The sequence below is a fragment of the Brassica napus genome, chromosome C1, assembly GCF_020379485.1.
Source record: "Brassica napus cultivar Da-Ae chromosome C1, Da-Ae, whole genome shotgun sequence".
NCBI lineage: Eukaryota > Viridiplantae > Streptophyta > Magnoliopsida > Brassicales > Brassicaceae > Brassica > Brassica napus.
Window position 1 is genome coordinate 29,835,291 of NC_063444.1, and position 18,872 is coordinate 29,854,162.

The window sequence follows — 18,872 nt, forward strand, 5'->3', positions numbered from 1 at the left end:
TGATCCAAGCAATACTTTGATATTAAAAAAAAAAACACATCTAATTTGATATAACAAAGTACCCAATTATGTGATCAATATGAAATACAGTTTACGATATACCCAAATCACTGAAGGACTAAGCACTTACCAAACCCACACAAAGTCGCAAAGTTATTTCGACAAGATCAACCCCAAATTACAACGGTGCAACACCGCTTGGTAAATCCAAACAATTCGACTGCTTTATGTATTACAAATTTACAACCTTCTAACATTTGCATATGGTTGACTTTCAAACCAACACATGGAATTCAAATCCAAATTCAATTTTTGTCTTACAACCCATTATGTGACATCAAACCAACACATGCGTTGGCCCACAAGCCGGACCCAAACATGAGACACTCACAGAAACGAAGAAACCAGACTCGCACCATAAAAGTTCTCCACCGTAATTGATATTTAAATTGAAATTATAGTCACTTCTATTGACGTACTAAAATTAAGACACATTGACCTCATTCTCTTCAAGTGGTTAAGCAACCACATTGATTTCTACACAAATCAATTTTAAATAATCAGATGATAGTGAAGAGTTTCAAAAGAGTTTATTGAATCAGTTTTCATGTCTTGAAGATTTTTTGTCACATTTGGTAAAGCTCGCTGCTTCAGACTAAAAGTACATAACTAAGTACTGTTGGTTTGATTCTTAAATAATTTTGTGATGAAGAATGTGTTTATAGATGATCAAATGATATAAAGTGTTGTTACAAATCTCAAATCAAATACACTGAAAGAAAACTTTATGAGTGTACCATCCCCTATATAAATAGAGATTTATCTGGATTGTTACTACTTCACAAGAGAGAAAATTGTCGACTACATTATTCAATAAAAAAATATGTCATTGTTTACTTTACTTTTTAAAGACAAAATTTGAATTTACATTTCTTCTATCATGAATATTTGTTTTTAAAAAAAATTATTGTTTGCTATACTTTTGAAATTCATTATCACTCCTACGATCAACTTTCCGTTGAGGATAAGCCAATAAACTTTACAAAAACACATCCCCTATAAAAAAAAATCCTAAACCAATAAGATGCTTCATCACCCACATTACTAAAAACTTTTAACATTTTCACTTAGCAGGAGTCAAAAATGCATTGACATGACTTCGAAAGCTAAGGACTCAAGGCCTGAAATCTTCTAACATGCACTCATAAAATCCATTACTAGGTCAGGACTCTCAATTTTTAACTATCAAAAACTAATAATTCTATGTCGATTGGGCTAATAACTAACAAATGAAAATGAAACAAATTGAATTCAAAAGATAAAACAACATCCAAACCTGGCGCGTAGCACCGGAATACCCCTAGTTAACAATATTCCAAAATATTTACGGAAAATCACTAATTTACTTCACGGTAGACCTGGGCATTTCGGGTATCGGTTCGGTTCGGTTCGGGTATTTCGGGTTTTTGGTAGTTCGGATAGGGGCTACAGGATCCATTTAGTACTTGACCTATATTCGGTTCGGTTCGGTTCGGATAGTTTCGGGTTCGGATAGTTTCGGGTTCGGTTCGGATAGTAAATGTAGGAACCGGAAAATATCCGGAAAAAGTTTGGTTCTCATTTGGATCCGGTTCGGGTTCGGATAGTTCAGGTAGTTCGGATAATTTGGATAAAATATCGGTTATTTAGGGTAAAATATCAAATAATTAGGATGATTTAGATAAAAAAATTGGATATTTCGGATTACTTTGGATATTTCGGATAAAACTATCTGGATAGTTTCGGATACTTTCGGGTAGTTTGGATACTTTATAATAATTTAGTTATCCTCAACTATTTTCAGATACTTTTAATAGAATTTTAAATTGAAAATATATATTTAGTGATGTTATATGTATATATAATTAATATTTTTATATATTCGGGTACCCGTTCGGTTCTCGGTTTGGTTCCGGTTCGGTTCGGTTATGTTATTTCGGATATAAAAATATAGGAACCGTTCGGGTATTTGAGGGTATTAGTCCGGTTCCGGTTTCGGGTATTTCGGTTCGGTTCTGGTTCGGTTCTTCGGTTCCGGTTATTTTGCCCAGGCCTAGTAACAACAGTAAAACCTAGATTCCAGTTCAACAGTTTTATTCAAACAAGCATATTAACCCACACATGAACCGTCGTGACTTTTGAAAAATCAATCAATATTTAACCATGCAAAACACCTTTTATCACAACTATAGTTAACCGTATTGCATCATTAGACACTACCCATTTTCATTGTTGTCGTAACTTTAATAATTTAAGTTCAAAAAATTCAATGCGAACGTTTCACAAGCATCACGTAACAAACAGATTCACTCAAGGATGAATTAATCAATTCTAAGATGGGTCCGATACCACATGTTAATTTATTTCTTCACCAAGACCTAATTTAGATTTGCCTTAATTCAATCCTAACATGTTTCTAAAGAAAGTAGAAGCATTAACCTTGATCCATGCTTGGATGCAATCCCACCAATTGATGTTCTCTTCTTTCACTTTCTCCTTTTGGTGATTTTCTTGATGGACAAGAAATCCCAAACCTTCCTTAATCTCTCTTGTTGATAATCAGTATTATTATTATTATTATGTGTTTTGAAAAACTCTTGTTTTCTTCCGTGTGCAAAAGACGATGCACGAGGTCTTTTATATTAGTCAAAGGGTTGTGTGTGTTAAGCAACACAACTCTCCACAATTCCAACATAACTCTTTGATATAATAACCCTACCACAATGTACACTCATATATGTTATATACCATTCTTTAATATATTATATATATAACATATATTTATATAATTATGAGATTAAAGACATTTATAAATATAAGGTAAAGTAGGAGGGTTATCAATACACCCGGATTCTAATTCATTAATCGAAACCGATCCATCACGGTATCGCCTTTTATATTAGAATCTAAAAACATTAATATGAACTTGAACTTTATATTAAACCAATAGATACATAGGTCATATAGAATATAAAATATTCTTACAGGTATTTCCACCAAAAGTGCTTTTACAATCCCAAAATGGACCACTGTTCTACGGATCCAGAGTAGTTCAGTGAACAGGCTACATATATAGTGTAAAGACCCAAAGTACGCACCAAACAAGCCTAATAATCTGCAATGGATCTTATTCAGCTTCTTATCTTTGCTCTCTCTCTTTACACAGTTTCCTTCTTCTTTGCGAAGTCGCTGCTTTTTTCTTCTGGGAACAAGAAACGAATTGCTCCTATGGCCCCGGGGGCATGGCCATTGGTCGGACATCTATCATTCTTTAAAAGCTCAAAACCAACCCACGTAACGTTTGGGGACATGGTCGAGGTGCTTGGACCGGTGTTCATGATGAAGCTAGGGTCATACAACGTGCTGATCATAAGCAGCCAAGAGGTGGCCAAAGAGTGCTTCACTGTCCACGACAAGGTCATAGACCGGATCGACCTCACTGCTTCGAAAATCTTGGGCTATGATGGTTCCTTCTTAACGTTTTCTCCTTGTGGTCCTTACTGGAAAGAGATGCGTAAGATAGCAACATGGGAGCTTTTCAACCACAACGACTGATAAGTTCAAGGATAGCAGAGAAAGAGAGGTTGATATGACGTTTAGAGACCTCTATATGAGGTGGGAGCAAGAGGGTGGAGCGAAAACTGGAGTATTGGTGGACATGAAACGAGAGTTCCAAGATTTACTAGCTAATATATCGTTGATGATGATTGTGGGGAAGAGATATTTCGGGCAAGTCCAAACTGTGAAGCGGGAGAAGCGAGGAGATGCGGGAAGTTGATTCAAGAGTTTTTCAATTACTTTGGGCTCTATCCGATGTGATGCCATCTCTGGGTTGGTCGGAATGGAAGGTCAAAAGGGATATGAAGAGAACGGCTAAAGAGTTGGATCAAGTTGTTGAAGCTTGGGTTGAAGAACACAAGAAGAGGAGAGATGACATACCCAGCTGTGAAAAGCACTATTTGGATCTACTCATTGAGATCTTCGAAAACCGCGAGATTCCAGGCACCATTCATGATGCTCATACCACCACCAAGGCCATATGCCTTGTAAGGCCTCTATAAATAAATAAATAAAATCACATTCTAATGAAGTGTTTATAGATTAACTTTAACTTCTTTTATTTTTATGTGGGACAGAACATGGTATTTGCAGGGAGCGAGCCGGCCATTGTTGTGTTGGTTTGGGTTGTATCACTGCTTGTTAACAACCCCCATGAGTTGAGGAAAGCACAAGAGGAGCTTGACCAAAAAATCGGAAGGGACAAAGTTGTAGAAGAATCCGACCTCAATAACTTGACTTATCTCCATGCCATTGTCAAGGAAACATTACGTTTGTATCCACCACTTCCTCTCACAGCTTATAGGTATGTGATGGAAGACTTCGACATTACCCATGGAAACTTTCATGTTCCCGCAGGTAAATATTATATGCACCTACGTTACTCTATAGTACATGTTCAGAAGATTAGACTCATGAGATGCATAGTCTTTTTCTTATTGGATTAACTAGGGACACAAGTGCTCGTAAATGAATGGAAAGTTCAGAGGGATCCAAACTCTTGGTTCGAGCCGGAGTTATTCAAACCAGAGAGGTTCTTAACATCTGAAAAAGTAGATAATGTTAAAGGCATGGGCATGTTGTTTCCATTCGGTTTGGGACGACGATCGTGCCCTGCAATCCCTATGGGTATGAGGATGGTTCACTATGTTCTGGCTAGGTTCTTGCACACGTTCGACTTGGCAGCACCATTCAGCCAAGACGTGGACATGACTGAGAGCAATGGGTTTGTCAATCTCAAAGCCACTCCTCTTCTAGTCTTGATCAATCCTAGGCTACCTAAATCACTCTACCATGAGGATTGTAAAGTATAATTCTCAAACAAGGATTGATAACTAAATCTACTTTTTCAAATTTCTCATTTCTTCAGAGAATTATATTTTGTTTTACAATATGAGTGAGTCTTCATATCTTCAGAAGGTTACATTTTCGTAAATAAGGATTTCATAGGACCTAAAGATACAAAACAGCTCCTTTAATCCTGTATGAATTTGAATCCCAAATTTGACCCCTAGAAAGTAAATTTTTAGATAAAATATTCCACATGAATTATACATCCACGGTCTTACAACTTTTTTCTTTTTCTTTTTGCCCTTTAGCTCCCTAGTGCAAACATGCATGAATATGATGTTGGAACTATTTTTTTGAGCATTATGAAAAATGTATTCATATGCTAAAAATAGAGTTAGTGTGAATGAAAAATGGAAGTTCAAAATGGATTGATTATAAATCTTAAAATGACATTTGTAAAATGTCCCACATTGAAAATATGAGGAGAAAATTCTTTATATTAAAAATGGAGAAATCACAACAAAACTCAAAGCTTTAATATACTTAGTATATTGTGAAGAGGAGATATCCGTACCGAGCTAAGGCTTTGGACTTCGGATTTGGTAAATTGACCAATTGATCAAATGGTTAATCTTTTGATCTAAGTTATTTTTTTATTTTTGACAAAGTCAAAATAAGAATATAAAAATATCTCCTATAATTATGATGGTGATGTGATTTAAGGGTATTTAGTGCAAAGTCAATTTGATTTTGTAACCTAAAACATTTATGCACAATTAAAAGAATTATTATGATAATAATTCAGTCTCCATGTTTATGGTTGTACGTTAGAAAACGTATGGATCATGGGCTATATAAGAAAGACATAATCATCTCATTTCATACATGATCAACAACAACAAAAAAAATCCTTCCACTTGAATAATTTATTTTTTAGTTTTTGAGTCTGAGAGTACATCACAGGTCGATAGATTATGTTTATCGGTGATGGTAAATAGAAACAATGCTGCAGTTATATCCTGGGAATCTGAGCGCCATGAAACCGTCACACTACGGGGCGTTTAAAGATTTAAGGAAAGAGATTAACTATCTCGACTCTGCAATTCTTCTTTATTTTTATATTTCGTTATTGAAATTTTAATTTATGTTCTTATTATTATTTACAAATATCAGTTGTCCTATGGTAGTAAAATAAGGTTCCTACGTATGAATCATGAGGAGGTACCTGAAATATAAAGGATCAGACTCCAAACAAAACAAAACAAAATCAGGACAAAATATGTTTTAACATCTCAAATTTATACAATAAATAATAAAAAAAATCTAATCCTATGGTTGTACCGACTTTTGCTTAATTCCTAGTCGTTTATAATTGTAACAATGCCCAGTTGGAGAATTATCAATAACCAGTATAGGATTGTGGATTGTGGGTTAAAAAAAATCTACTTTTTTAAAGCCAAAAAAAATCTATTGTAAATGTTATTTTCCACCAACCAGAAACATTCATTATGTTAGCTCTCTCCTCTTTAGAATTTATAAATCATTAAATCAATAACACATGATTTCAGTCTAGATTTTAAATCTATAGAACCAATAACACTAAATTTAGTTTGGATTTCTAAATCAATTAATATACACCAATCAATAACTCCCCCTTTTAATTCACCCCCACTTAATTCGCCTTCGATTATCCGACATGGAAAGAGGATCTTTTCAAGAGAAACTTCTGTTTGATTTTCGCATAAAGTCACCTGGTATCTCATAAAGTTAACTAGGCATGGGCATTCGGGGGGCATCGGATTCGGTTCGATTGATTTGGATTTTCAGATCTTTCGGTGTTATGCTCAAAAGTCTCATTTAGATTTTATTAATAATTGGGTCGGGTGGTTCGGATCGGATTTGTAGCCAATGTTTGAAATTATCCAAAATATTTTTTAAAAACTAAAAAAATTGAAAAAAAAGGCTTAAAATATAGAAATTGTTCACAAATCTAATTAATATTAGTTAAATTACCGTTTATGTGCTGCTCAGTAGTGACTGCTAGGGAGTTAATCACACCAGGCTATATAAAAGAGCGCCTACTCCGTCCCATTCACGACTGGAGTGACTCGAGCACTTGTCTAGAGTGGTGCTTTAGCACCCTTCGCCAACCGGTAATGTGTGGAAGAGCTAATAAACTTAACTAAAAAGTATTCAAAATAACAAAAATATAAAAAAAACTAAAAGAACCATTAGAATACCATAAAGAGGAATTACCTAAGATAGCCCTTTTTAATTTATTTTCACAAAAGAATCCCCAAAGAAAAAACTAACAAAAAGAGGTTTTACTGACGGGTAAATATACTCATATACCCTTAATCCCAGACTTTGAATTTAGAGTTGATGGAGTTTTAGAGGTGAGGTTTAAAATATTAAAAGATATAAAATAAATATTAAAATTTTAAAAATATATTTTTTTAAATTAGTTTCAAAAAAAAAAATCGAATTTCAAAAAGAAAATTTGAAAAAAAAATGAAAATTAAAATTTATAAAAAAAATCAAATTTGAAAACATATAGTTCGAAATTAAAAATATATTTTTTATTATTTATTATTTATATATCTATAAAACAATGGGCATCAGAGTATTTTGTCTCTTTAATAAAACTTAATTTGGTCATTTTCCTTTTCAGAGTTCTTTTTATGATAAAAACTTAAAACGGTTTATTTGAGAAAATCGCCACACTATAAAACATACTTTGGTTATTTTCTTTTTCAGAGCTCTTTTTATGATAAAAACTTAAAATAGTCTATTTGAAAAAATAGTCACACTATAAAACATCTAAATTGTTTTTAACAAATATAAAACATTGATACCGCCAGTTATTTTGGATTTCTGTCAAGTTGTAAGCTCATAGTTCCGTTCAAGGTTCAGATCAGATTTTTCAATTTGGGTTTAGGTGGAGACTTCGGTTTGAAGGTAAAATCGCCCAGGCATATAGTTAACTAGGTATCTTTTTAACTATTCCATTTAGCTCGGTTCAATTTTGTTGCGGTTCATCTTCCCACCCTCACTATCTTCCTTTTCTATCTAACAGGTGCGACGACTAGAACATACTGGAAACTGAATCTATTGTTGACCCGCAGAAATAAAAGAGCAAATGAGAGGGAAGAGGAATTTTATCAAGTCTAAAATAAGCTGTGCTATGCCCACTTCAATTTCTCTGAACATCCCAAACAAACTAGAGCTAAAATAGTTCCTTCCTTAAGCTTTGTTCAAAAAAAAAAAAAATAGTTCCTTAAAAACAAAAAGGTAAATTAGAAAGAAAAAAAAAACAAATAAGACTCTGAAAGCTTTTTAGATCCTGTAGTGTCCACATTCTTCAGCTTAGAGTTCGTCCTGCAGTAAGAAAATCATAAATCACAGAATTGGTTAGTTGCACAGCAAAATAACACCCTTCTTTAAATATTTTTGGTTAGAGACATACATGGGCGGCGGCATCATCCTTCTCAGAGGAGGTTTCTTCCTTGGTTTCTTCCTTGGTTTCCTCAGGTTTTGATTCGGCGTCGGATTCATCTCCTTCATGGTCATCATCCTCTTGTTCTTCCTCAGCCTATAGAAGAAGAAAAACGAATTTAAATCATATCAGAAAGGGTTAATGTTAATAATATAAAGAGAGCATTGTGAATATTACGTCAGAGTCAGCTGTAGGAGCATCCTTTGATTCCTCTTCCTCTCTCTTCTTCTCAGCTTCGTCGAAAGCTGCTTTCTCAGCCTGTAACACCAGATTTGATTAGCTATACATGATCATCAAACCAGACAAACCAACACAAAATAGTTAATAACATACATCCTTGAGTATTCCCCAGGTTTCCTCAGCCAATTTCTTAGCGTACTCTGGGTCATCGCACACCAAGACATTGTCGAACAAGGATCCAGATTTCACCTAAAGAATAAAGGACGTGTTCAGTCACTAACATATACGATCATGAAAGACACAAACACATGTTTCTGTGACAAGGTATTGCTATTTACCTGCCACAATTCCACTCCAACGTACTTCAATTTGGGGAACACATAGAGTTCTGGGTCATCCTTGAACTCTGCGTTATAATGATATATTTATCTTCAGTTAAATAAAGAAAACAGGATTCCTAGATGAGTCAAGATCGTGTGAGTTTACAATTCATTACAAGAAATGAAAAAAAATCTCAGAGCCATGAGACTACGAATGTCTTATATTATTATTACATGAATACAATGGATATTGTGATTATGAACGGTGGCAGAGAGAATATTACCAGGGTTGTCAATCATTGGAGCCTTCCATTTTCCCTTGTAGTTAGGGTTCTTGATTTGCTACACAAGAATATGAAAAGCGTGAGAAGAGAGAGTGAATAGTTTTTATTACCATCTTTAAATACCCCGTCCAATTGGAAAAACAAAACAACAAACCTTGGGCTTCCATTCACCGTTGTACTCGGGGTTGGGAATGGTAGGGGCAGTCCACTCACCATCTTCTTCATCATCCCAGTCCTCAGGCTAAAAAAAAAGGATTAAAGATCAAAACGAGAAAGCGATTTAGACTAGTTTTACTACAATGACAGAAAAATATTACAAACCTTCTTTGCATCAGTGTCTGGGATCTCCTTTGGAATGTCATCGTATCCTGCTGGCTTTGTGTCTACCGGATCAGGAATGTACTCTTTGTCATCCCAGTCCTCAGGCTGTAAAACAGAGACTCAATTTTATGAGAAAATGAATCAAAAAATAATTATTGCTGGGAGATGCTAGTAGATACCTTCTTGGCGCTTGGATCCTTGATCTTCTTTGCTGGGAGGAGGTCCCAGTCAGAGTAGAGGCTACCAGTTTGCTTCTCAACGTTGTCGATAAGAATGCTGTAAGTAGCATCTGGGCGGAGGATGAATGTGTATACATGGGTGAGCTGATCAGTCTCACATGGGACCACCTTGTTGATCAGATGGTTAGTTCCATTGTAGGTAAGGATAGCATGAACTTTCTTAGTGCTGTAGCCACAGATATCTGGGCCAAACATGATGCTGCAGGTAAAAAAGAGAAGATAAGCGTTATGTTTAAATGTCTGATCTGATGGTGAAAAAAATTTGTACCTGTAAGGAGTGTCTCCTCCAAATTTCATCTGGTCAACATCATCACTGAGAAGCTTCATGTATCCACCACCACAGTCAAGATTCTGCTCGTGCTTGACAGAGAATTGGAACACAAGGGTCTTGTCCTTGTTGCTGAACTCGGGGAACTCAGCTGAAATGGCGTAGAATCTGTAGTCCTCGCTAGTCTGAATACCTGCGAGAGAGTGATCATTGCAACAAGGCTTAACATGAATAAGACGAGAACCAATGAATCACTATCACTAGTACTGAAGGAAGGATGGATACCTTTGTCGTTGGCGTCACCAGACCAATTGCCAGCAGTGTGGCTCCATTCCCCAGCAGTGTTGTCATCTTTCTTCCAGTCAGATTTTACCCATCTCTTCTCCCATCCATCTTCAGGAAACATACACAACAAAGGAGAAGAGAAGCTTCATGTAAACATTAAAACATTTCAATCTAAGTAACAAGATAAGCAATCATACTAATCGTAAACTATAATCACAATCTGGCGGCATCAAAAATGCATAGATCTACCAAACATTTCGAAAATTTTCTATCGATTCAAAGCGAGGAGGATGAGCAAACATGAAACGAATAGACGTAGCGATCGCAAAAAATTCTCAGAGAGGGAAATGTAGCTACCATCAAATTTCTCCTCGAAGATAACACTAGCAGAGGCGATCGCGACGAGACCGATAAGAATCAGAGAGATCAAGCTAGGGTTTAGTTTCGCCATCGCTAAAATACTCAGATCGGAGCTTCCCCGAAAACAGAACATGCTATAATCCTGCACAAGCGCTAAAATTATACTTATATACCTAAACAAGCTGCAACTGAAGTAGACGCTCGCGTGGCTTGCTGACGTTGGCCAATGAATGACATACACGTCAGATCTAGTTGTCACTCAAATGACGTGGCGTCACCTCAATGGATAACACTATGAATATCGACTCAAAATAACGTTTTCGCAACACTGTACTCCGTTGGATTTAGTGGTGCTATCGTAGCCGTCGGATTCGAACTGACTTTAACTACAAAATCTTTTCTTCTTTTGTTAAAGTAGTTTTGCAACAGATTGATGATACTAATTGCTAAACGAGAAAAATAACAAAGAATCCCTATACAAATAAATTATTTACAATTTGATATTTTAAACTTTTCTTGTGTCTTTTTTACAAACACTTTTACTAAAAAAAAAAACTAGATTTTAACTCTCACATCTTTTTTATTTGTAATAGATAAATTTTTATAATTATTCTATTTCTATCGTTTATACATGTATGTGGTTATTCATATTGTACTGTGGTTGGATGTTATATAGATTGTTTTTCATTGATTAGTTTTACTGGACCTAAGTAACTAATATGCTTTTATATATATATATATATATATATTTCTCTCTCAAAATATTTTATGGCAACAATCTCATATATTTTTCGATTTAATATGTCCCTCAATTTTCTTCATATGTCAAATAAATTCCAAAATTACAACACTTACAGAAACATAAAGAATAAGGTTTATAATTAAAGTAATAGTAAAGTTGAGCATTTTGTGTAAACTGTATAATTTAATTAGCATATCACTTATAAAGTTATTAATTATATACGAAATTATTAACTTTAAAATTTATTTTTATTCTTATGATTGAAATATATTTGGGTCAATTATATTGATATGGGTATTATTTAACAATATTTTACAAAAACCTGTAAAATGTTAATATTTATATATAACATGATTTTAAATATTTATACTATATTTTCAAAAGGGAGTTATTCAGTCCGAATATATTCTAAACCTTCAGCGAGAACTGGACCACACTCACTAGATACGGATCCGCGTTTTGCGCGAATATTGTTTTTGTCAAGTTTTTATTGAAATTATTCAGATTAGTCATGGGCATTTGGTTCTTGATTTCGGTTATGGTTCGATTTTATAGGTTACGGATCAGTTTGGGTATTTAGAAAATTTGGTTCCGGTTCAATTTTTTTTTTGGTTTCTGGTTTGGGTAACAAAGTTAGGAATCGGCTAATATCTTAGATAATTTCATATTCTATTTGGTTCTGGTTCGGTTCCGGTTTTTGGTTAATTTAAGTTAAAATTCATAATATTCGGGTGCCTTTTTGATTAAATATCATATTTTTTTTGGGTTTTCAGAAAATGTTTCGGATATTCAGTTAATTTAATATTTTTGATAAAAAAATATTATAGTAATTCAGATTTTTGGGTATTTATTTTTTTAATCGTTTTAAATTATTTGATTATTTTAAAACTAAATATAGTTTATATTTATAAATATGTAAATAATATTATAGAAATTGTGGTACCATTCGCTTCTTGGTTCAGTTCTGATTTGGTATTGGTTCTTTGTTTTAGATAAATATGTAAATAATATTATGGATATTGTGGTACCATTCGCTTCTTGGTTCAGTTCTGATTCGGTATTCGTTCTTTGTTTTAGAGATATATGATCCATTTAGATACACTTTGGTTTCGGTTTGATTTTTTGTTTATAGATAAATGTGTCATGCCTAATTTAGATTATTTTATACGATTTTAAGATTTGTGGATTATATTTGTGTTATTTAGTGTGTGGATATAATCTATATTTGTTATTTTTGAAATCTATATAATAATTTCTTAACATGTGTAGAATTGATTTGTGTTATAATATGCGTTGAACTGGCGTTATTTTATAATTTATAATGTTTCACATGTAGCAATTTAGTGGTTTGACTTGGGGATTAATTGTGATATTATTTATATTAAGGAGGTGATTTTGTTTCAATTTTATATTGTTTTAAATTACATCATAAAAATATTTTTTTAAATATAATTAATAATTTGAGCCGATTATTTTTGTTTATCTAATTTATTAATTTCAAGCTTCATTACATTTTTAAACATTGTAATTATTATAGTGTATTATTGAAAACTTAACATCCTTACCTGTGCACACAAAATCTGATTTTGAAATAAGGAGAATAGGTTTTAAAAATGAATATGTGTAATTATTAAAACCCATTTATTTACGAAATAATAACATGTTCGTTTATGGGTTTGGCCCATTAATTAAACACATTATAATTTGTCCAATAAACAAAATTAAAATAATAAGTATAAATACATTTTTCGGGAAGAAAAGAAAACGTGTGTAAGTTCAATTGACAGAAAAAAAAGTTCAATTGCTTTTCCGGAAAGCCCCTTTGGTCTAGAGGTTTAAAAGTTAAAATATATATTTTAAAGTTGAGAATACAAGTTTTACAAAAACTAACTAGGAAAGTCTTCTCTAATTAGCTAAAAACATCAATAAACATGAATGTTGTTAACCTCGTATTATAACCAATTATGTTGTGAATTTCATTAAGAAACCCTAATATTGACTAATATACATAAATTAACAAGAAAATGTTAAAAACTCTTTATAATTTTAGAGAAAATGAAAAATTGTTAAACATTGACGTAGAAGACTTCCACAGAAATCGTAGAAGACTTCTAGGGAATCTTCCATTTAAGTCATTTTTTCAATTAAAATTTTACAAAGAAAATCTTCCAGAGAAGTCTACTCTACAACAGACTTCTTTGTAAGTCTTCATTTGTTAATATGGGCTTACTTTTGTTTTTGAAAAAAATCTCAAAAATACCAGAGAAGATTTTCCGGTAAGTCGTCTAAGATAAACATGTTAGTTTTGCAATTGACTTAGTTTTGCAATTGACCTGATTGTGTCAAAAATTTGACTTTTTCTAAATGACTTACAAGGAAGTCTTCTGCCATAAAAATAAAACTTAAATATTTAATTTTAACTAGACGATTTCTATGTAAATCATCTCAAGTTACTTTGCAATTGGAAAATAAAACTTAAATATTTAATATTAATTAGATGATTTTCATGTAAGTCTTATGGCATACGACTTACACGGAAGTCTTCTATGATAACTAAGGTTTGAGCATAATCTCGAAATAAAATTCTGGAAGACTTTCGGTTAAGTCGTCTCCCAGAAGGCTTACATGGAAGTCGTCTAGTTAAAATTAAATATTTGTTTTATTTTTAATGGCAAAATTAACCTGAGACGCCGCCTTTCACCGACAGTGAGACGACTTCCACTGAGAGTTCGGAAGACTTACATGGAAATGACAATATTGTAAATACTTGTAAATACTTGATGAGGATGACATAGTAAATACTCATTTTCGAACAAAATAAAAAATAAAAAAGTAATGTCATTTTCGTGAATAATCCGAACTTTTAAGGTGAATAGGGAAAATGAAAGTTTCAAAAAAAAAATCAAAGGTTAGTTTTGTGTTTGACTTTGAGTTTTGAATCATATTTTCAAAAAGCCCAAAAAAATTATCGAATTCAGAGATGCTTTCATAAATATGTAATTACATTTCTTGAATGTATCTTATATGTATATTTAAGAATGTTTTCCTAAATATATATGATATCTTCCTGAATTTTACTTATATGCATATTTAAATATGTATAATATCTTTATAAAATTTAAATATCAAATTCAAGAGTTATTCAGTTCCTACCAATTTAGGAAGATAATATACATATTCTAGAATATCTTACTAAATATAATATAATTCAAATTTAGTAAGGTATTCATAAATATATTTTTATGAAGGTTATCCTAAACATAAATTTAAGAATGTATTTTCTAAATATATATTTATGAAAATTTCCTAAAATTTTGTGAAGATATTATACATATTTATCCATATCTTCCTATATTTTTTTAAAAGAAGATATCATACATATTCATGAATTTTTTAACCTTATTTTAAGAAACTTATTTCCTAAAAATTTTTAAATTTTTTTCAAAAACTTTTAAAAAGAAATGAATTTTTTTTAAGATTTCTTTATTCAATATTATTGTAGAAAATGATATAATTATCATTTATCCATTTAATAACATCTATTTTGGTCGTTTTGACCCTTATGGACAAACTTGTGAACAAAAACGTGTTTTAATGCTATTTGTGGTCATTTCTCTATGTTTTTTGTCAAACTTTTTTTTTACAAAACTTGTTTATTTTAGATCCACGAAACATCATCTACATAGCAATTGGAAAACCATCTTCAACTATATTATCCTTATGTGACTAAATGTACATATTTTGATAGAGTTCACTTGTTTTAATTTTTATTGGAATTAGATAGTATGAAAATAGTTACATTTCATGTAAAATTTCAAACCTTCTTTATTAGCTCAGGATTATATCCTAAGAAATTTAACATCTTTTATAATATTAAAGATATACGTTTATTTTAAAATGTGCTCTTGGCATGTGTTGCAATATGTTAAAGAATCCTCACGGATGGATAAGTTTTGCAACAGAATTAGAGGTCATAAAGACTCTTCAGATATGCTTTTCAGACTTCGAGATCTCTCACATCTCAAGAGCGCCAAATAAAATTTATGATTCTTTAGCTAGGACTGCGATGTTTTTCCATAGAGATATTTTGTTTTATTGGTTGTTATATTCCAGTCTTGTTACCCAGACCACCTCAAGTTTGAGTGATAGAATAGCCGTTCGTTGTAAGAAAAAGACATGTGTTGCAATGTAATTAGTCAAAAATTATAAAGTTTTGTAACAATAAAATTTGTAAGAAAACAAAAGTCGAGATAATTTAGATAACAACGATGATGGCCTTAGTAGTATAGTACTAGGTGTGAGAGCAAAGACTCTTGCAGACTGGCAAGAAACATCCTGCAAAAGTCCCTTTGTCAAAACATGAACTACGTGGCGTGTCCTCGTTGTGTCTTCATATGCGCTTCTCCGCTATCTTTTCTCTCTTCCAACACAAGCAAGCAAATCTTTTAGTATATATTTAATACCAGTTTTCCTATATATAATAAAATTTGATTACTTGGAGAATATTATATCAGAAGGGGAAAAAGTGATGAAATTGACAATTATTACGATGTTTACATTAACCAATGAAGTAGACCAACCGCTCATATGCTACCGGAATTGTGATGTGAGTGTGGCAATGCGTGCCATGAACGTTGTAAGAGAAGTTGGAGTTATCCGCCATCATTGAATGAAGTAGACCAACGTGACATATGATATCGGAACTGCGATTTGAGTTGTGACAATGCATGCCATGAACATTGTAAGAAAAGTTTTAGTTACCCGTCGTTGTTTAATGAACATCTGTGATTTGTTGAGATAATCTTGCTATTTATAATCATTATGTGACCTAGCTGTTTGTTTCTTAGGTATTATTTACATGTGGTGATGTAAAGGACATGAAAAAATTTAGATAAACATATTGAATATCATAAAGAGATTATTTTGATAAAAGAAATGTAATGTGATGGTAATTACTTAATTTGGTCCAATGTTTTCTGTAAATATAATTTATACTTACTCAATATAAATGGTGTTTAAGGATTTTGCACATGAATTAAAAAATACAAATTTTATACAATTTATCTTTAATTATATAATAATACCATTAACTGAAATTTGTTCAACTAATAAAAACACACAGTATTTTATAATTAGTCACAATTCAAATGATTTAAATTATATTTAGAATAGTGAGAACATCATTTATTTTGCGACAAAATATTTTCCTTTAAACACCATTTAAATTTAAATTGATACGCATAGTGTACGAGATACTGCTGGGAAGAGACATTTCATAAATAAAAACATGAAGATAAGTGAGAAGATTCAGGACAACAGGACGTGATCAATGTCTCATAACCAGGTTCATGGCGTTACATGATCATTGGAGGAATCCCCTTGTTGCTGCTTCTTCCTTATTGCAACTTCGGAGTGATTCACCTCGCTAAGACTTCTTTTCTTGGCTTCCGTATTTGAGCAATTGTCCTCCTTTGTTTCTGTCTCTTTCTCTCTAACCATCTGGTTTTCCACGTTTGATGATGAAGAAAACAAGGGCGGTTCTCGCCCGCTTAGACGACAAAAGACGCGTTCTACTGTTTCATTTATCTCTTTCCCTAACCCGTCCTTCTCAAGAATCAATTCCCAAACCGATTTAGATGCCTTCTCTAGCACTGGCCCTCTGCTCACAAAAGCAACAAGAAACATGGTAAACACTTTCTTTGAAAACTATGACAACAAGAGTAAACCAGACGAACAAGATCCGTACCACAGCTCCAAGGAACTGTTAACATTGTCCTATGTTAATCAATCAGATCTAAAACACTAGTTTGCAAGAAAACAAGAAAGGTTGTTTTTACAAATACTTGACCATAAACATAACTACCTAACCAAAACGCAATGCACGAAATCAGGTTTCTAGAAAAGAGAAGAAACTAACTCGAGTTCTTGGCGAAGAGCATCAAAGAGTTCTCGTTTAGTCTGTTTCTCAGCACCAGGTTTGTTAAGAACTTTGCTCTCCTCTGCCATCTTAATGGTTGTGCTCTTCAACTCTTCCTGTTACAACAAACATTCACTCAAACGCATTACTTCTAATGTCGCACAACTTATACTATGAACTTAAGACAATCAAAATCTAAGAACTAAACTAGACCCTGAACGAAAGAAAAAAGAGTTGTCTTTTGGTAAGAATTTGGAATCGAAAAGGTCGACCCGGAAAAATTAGGTTTAGATGGAGAGAATACATTGGCTTTGAGTTGGTTGATGATCTTTAAACGAAGGGCATCGATGGTGCCATCGTTCATAAGAGATTCGAGCACGTCTTCTGGTGTAATTACCGAAGAAGAAGAGGACATTGTTCTCCTACCTCTAATCAAAAACCCTAAAAAGTGTCTCCCACCAATCCAAAGAAAAATTACACTTTTCTCAAGCAAAACGGGTTCAGAATCCAAGTTCGAGTGAGAGAACTATAGAAGCAATCAGAAATTGAAGGCTAGTTCACGAAAATTTTCGCCTTCTGCTTTTTTAAGCTTGATTGGATTTGGTTTCTCAATCTCATCATCCAAAGAGAGAATCGGGTTTTCCAGAACCGACTTCAACCAAATTAATTTATACTGAACCGGGATATGAGTCCCATTTGTTAACATCTCATAGTCGACAAAAAAAACATGTCATAAAAAACTACAAACGAGGGTATGTGCGCGAGTATTAATTTTACATATTTGTTATTGTTAAGATTTGATTAAAGATTCGTATAATGTGTTGTATATTTCTTATTGCTTACTATATATAGTGGTTCATACAGGGTGAAGTCAAATGGAAAATTGATTACAAAGATACTATACATTATGACATGGTCAAACTCATAAAGACTAAGGTTGAATGGGTCTTCCATGTGGCTGGATGTAAACCCCCAATGGACTCTAGTCTTGAACTTGTATGGTCTAGGTTATGGACCATCCACTTCATGATTCATAACACTCTCCCTTGGATGCCATAACCATATAGGGTTTGTAACATGCTAATGTTGCCTCATTAAAACCTCTCTCGGAAAACCCAAAACCCAATGTGGTAAAAAAGGAAACCAGAGAAAGGAAAAAGAGTACAACACACATTACTCCCCCTGATTTGGACATCACTGAAGGTCCTTGAGTCTACGCGTGCCAATCTTGTTGCGTGAACTTCCTGAATGTGCAAGAGGGCAATGATTCGGTGAAGAGGTCGGCTGAGTTTTCACTAGACCGGATCTGAAGGACGTTGACCTCTCCAGCTTTCTGCAACTCATGGGTAAAGAAGAACTTGGGTAGAATATGTTTGGTTCGGTCACCTTTGATATACCCGTCTTTGAGTTGAGCAATGCAAGCTGCATTATCTTCATATATGATGGTCGGACCCGTTGGGTCGCATATGGACGCATAATGTGGTCATATACCTTTTGTTCAAAGATGAACTTCGATCTTATAGCTTATCTTTATGATAGCTTATTCATTCATACCACAGCTTGGTTGGTTCAT

General features: G+C 33.2%; 2 protein-coding genes and 1 pseudogene across 3 annotated transcripts; 1 reads left to right on the forward strand and 2 right to left on the reverse strand.

Moving 5' to 3' along the window:
- The first annotated feature begins 3,159 nt into the window (after nt 1-3,159).
- Nucleotides 3,160-8,128, forward strand: LOC106386331 (annotated as a pseudogene).
- Nucleotides 8,028-10,806, reverse strand: LOC106386552 (calreticulin-1). 2 transcript variants are annotated; one of them, XR_007318481.1, is made up of 13 exons: nt 10,638-10,806; nt 10,281-10,388; nt 9,996-10,188; nt 9,668-9,926; nt 9,489-9,593; nt 9,322-9,408; nt 9,168-9,225; nt 8,902-8,969; nt 8,717-8,812; nt 8,561-8,641; nt 8,354-8,479; nt 8,164-8,265; nt 8,028-8,125 (listed from the first exon to the last, which is right to left on the reverse strand). XR_007318481.1 is itself a non-coding variant. In XM_048745752.1 (12 exons), exons 1-12 carry the CDS (start codon nt 10,771-10,773, stop codon nt 8,254-8,256), a joined length of 1,329 nt encoding a protein of 442 aa, XP_048601709.1. In that variant the 5' UTR covers nt 10,774-10,806; the 3' UTR covers nt 8,028-8,253. The 2 variants fall into 2 exon arrangements, 1 of the variants encoding a protein (XP_048601709.1); XM_048745752.1 differs by having other exon boundaries at nt 8,028-8,265.
- Nucleotides 10,807-16,551: 5,745 nt separating this feature from the next.
- Nucleotides 16,552-17,963, reverse strand: LOC111202335. Its single transcript, XM_048745904.1, has 3 exons — nt 17,604-17,963; nt 17,300-17,415; nt 16,552-17,041 (listed from the first exon to the last, which is right to left on the reverse strand). The coding sequence occupies exons 1-3, from the start codon at nt 17,712-17,714 to the stop codon at nt 16,729-16,731; spliced, it is 540 nt and encodes a 179-aa protein (XP_048601861.1). The 5' UTR covers nt 17,715-17,963; the 3' UTR covers nt 16,552-16,728.
- Between the last annotated feature and the right edge of the window lie 909 nt (nt 17,964-18,872).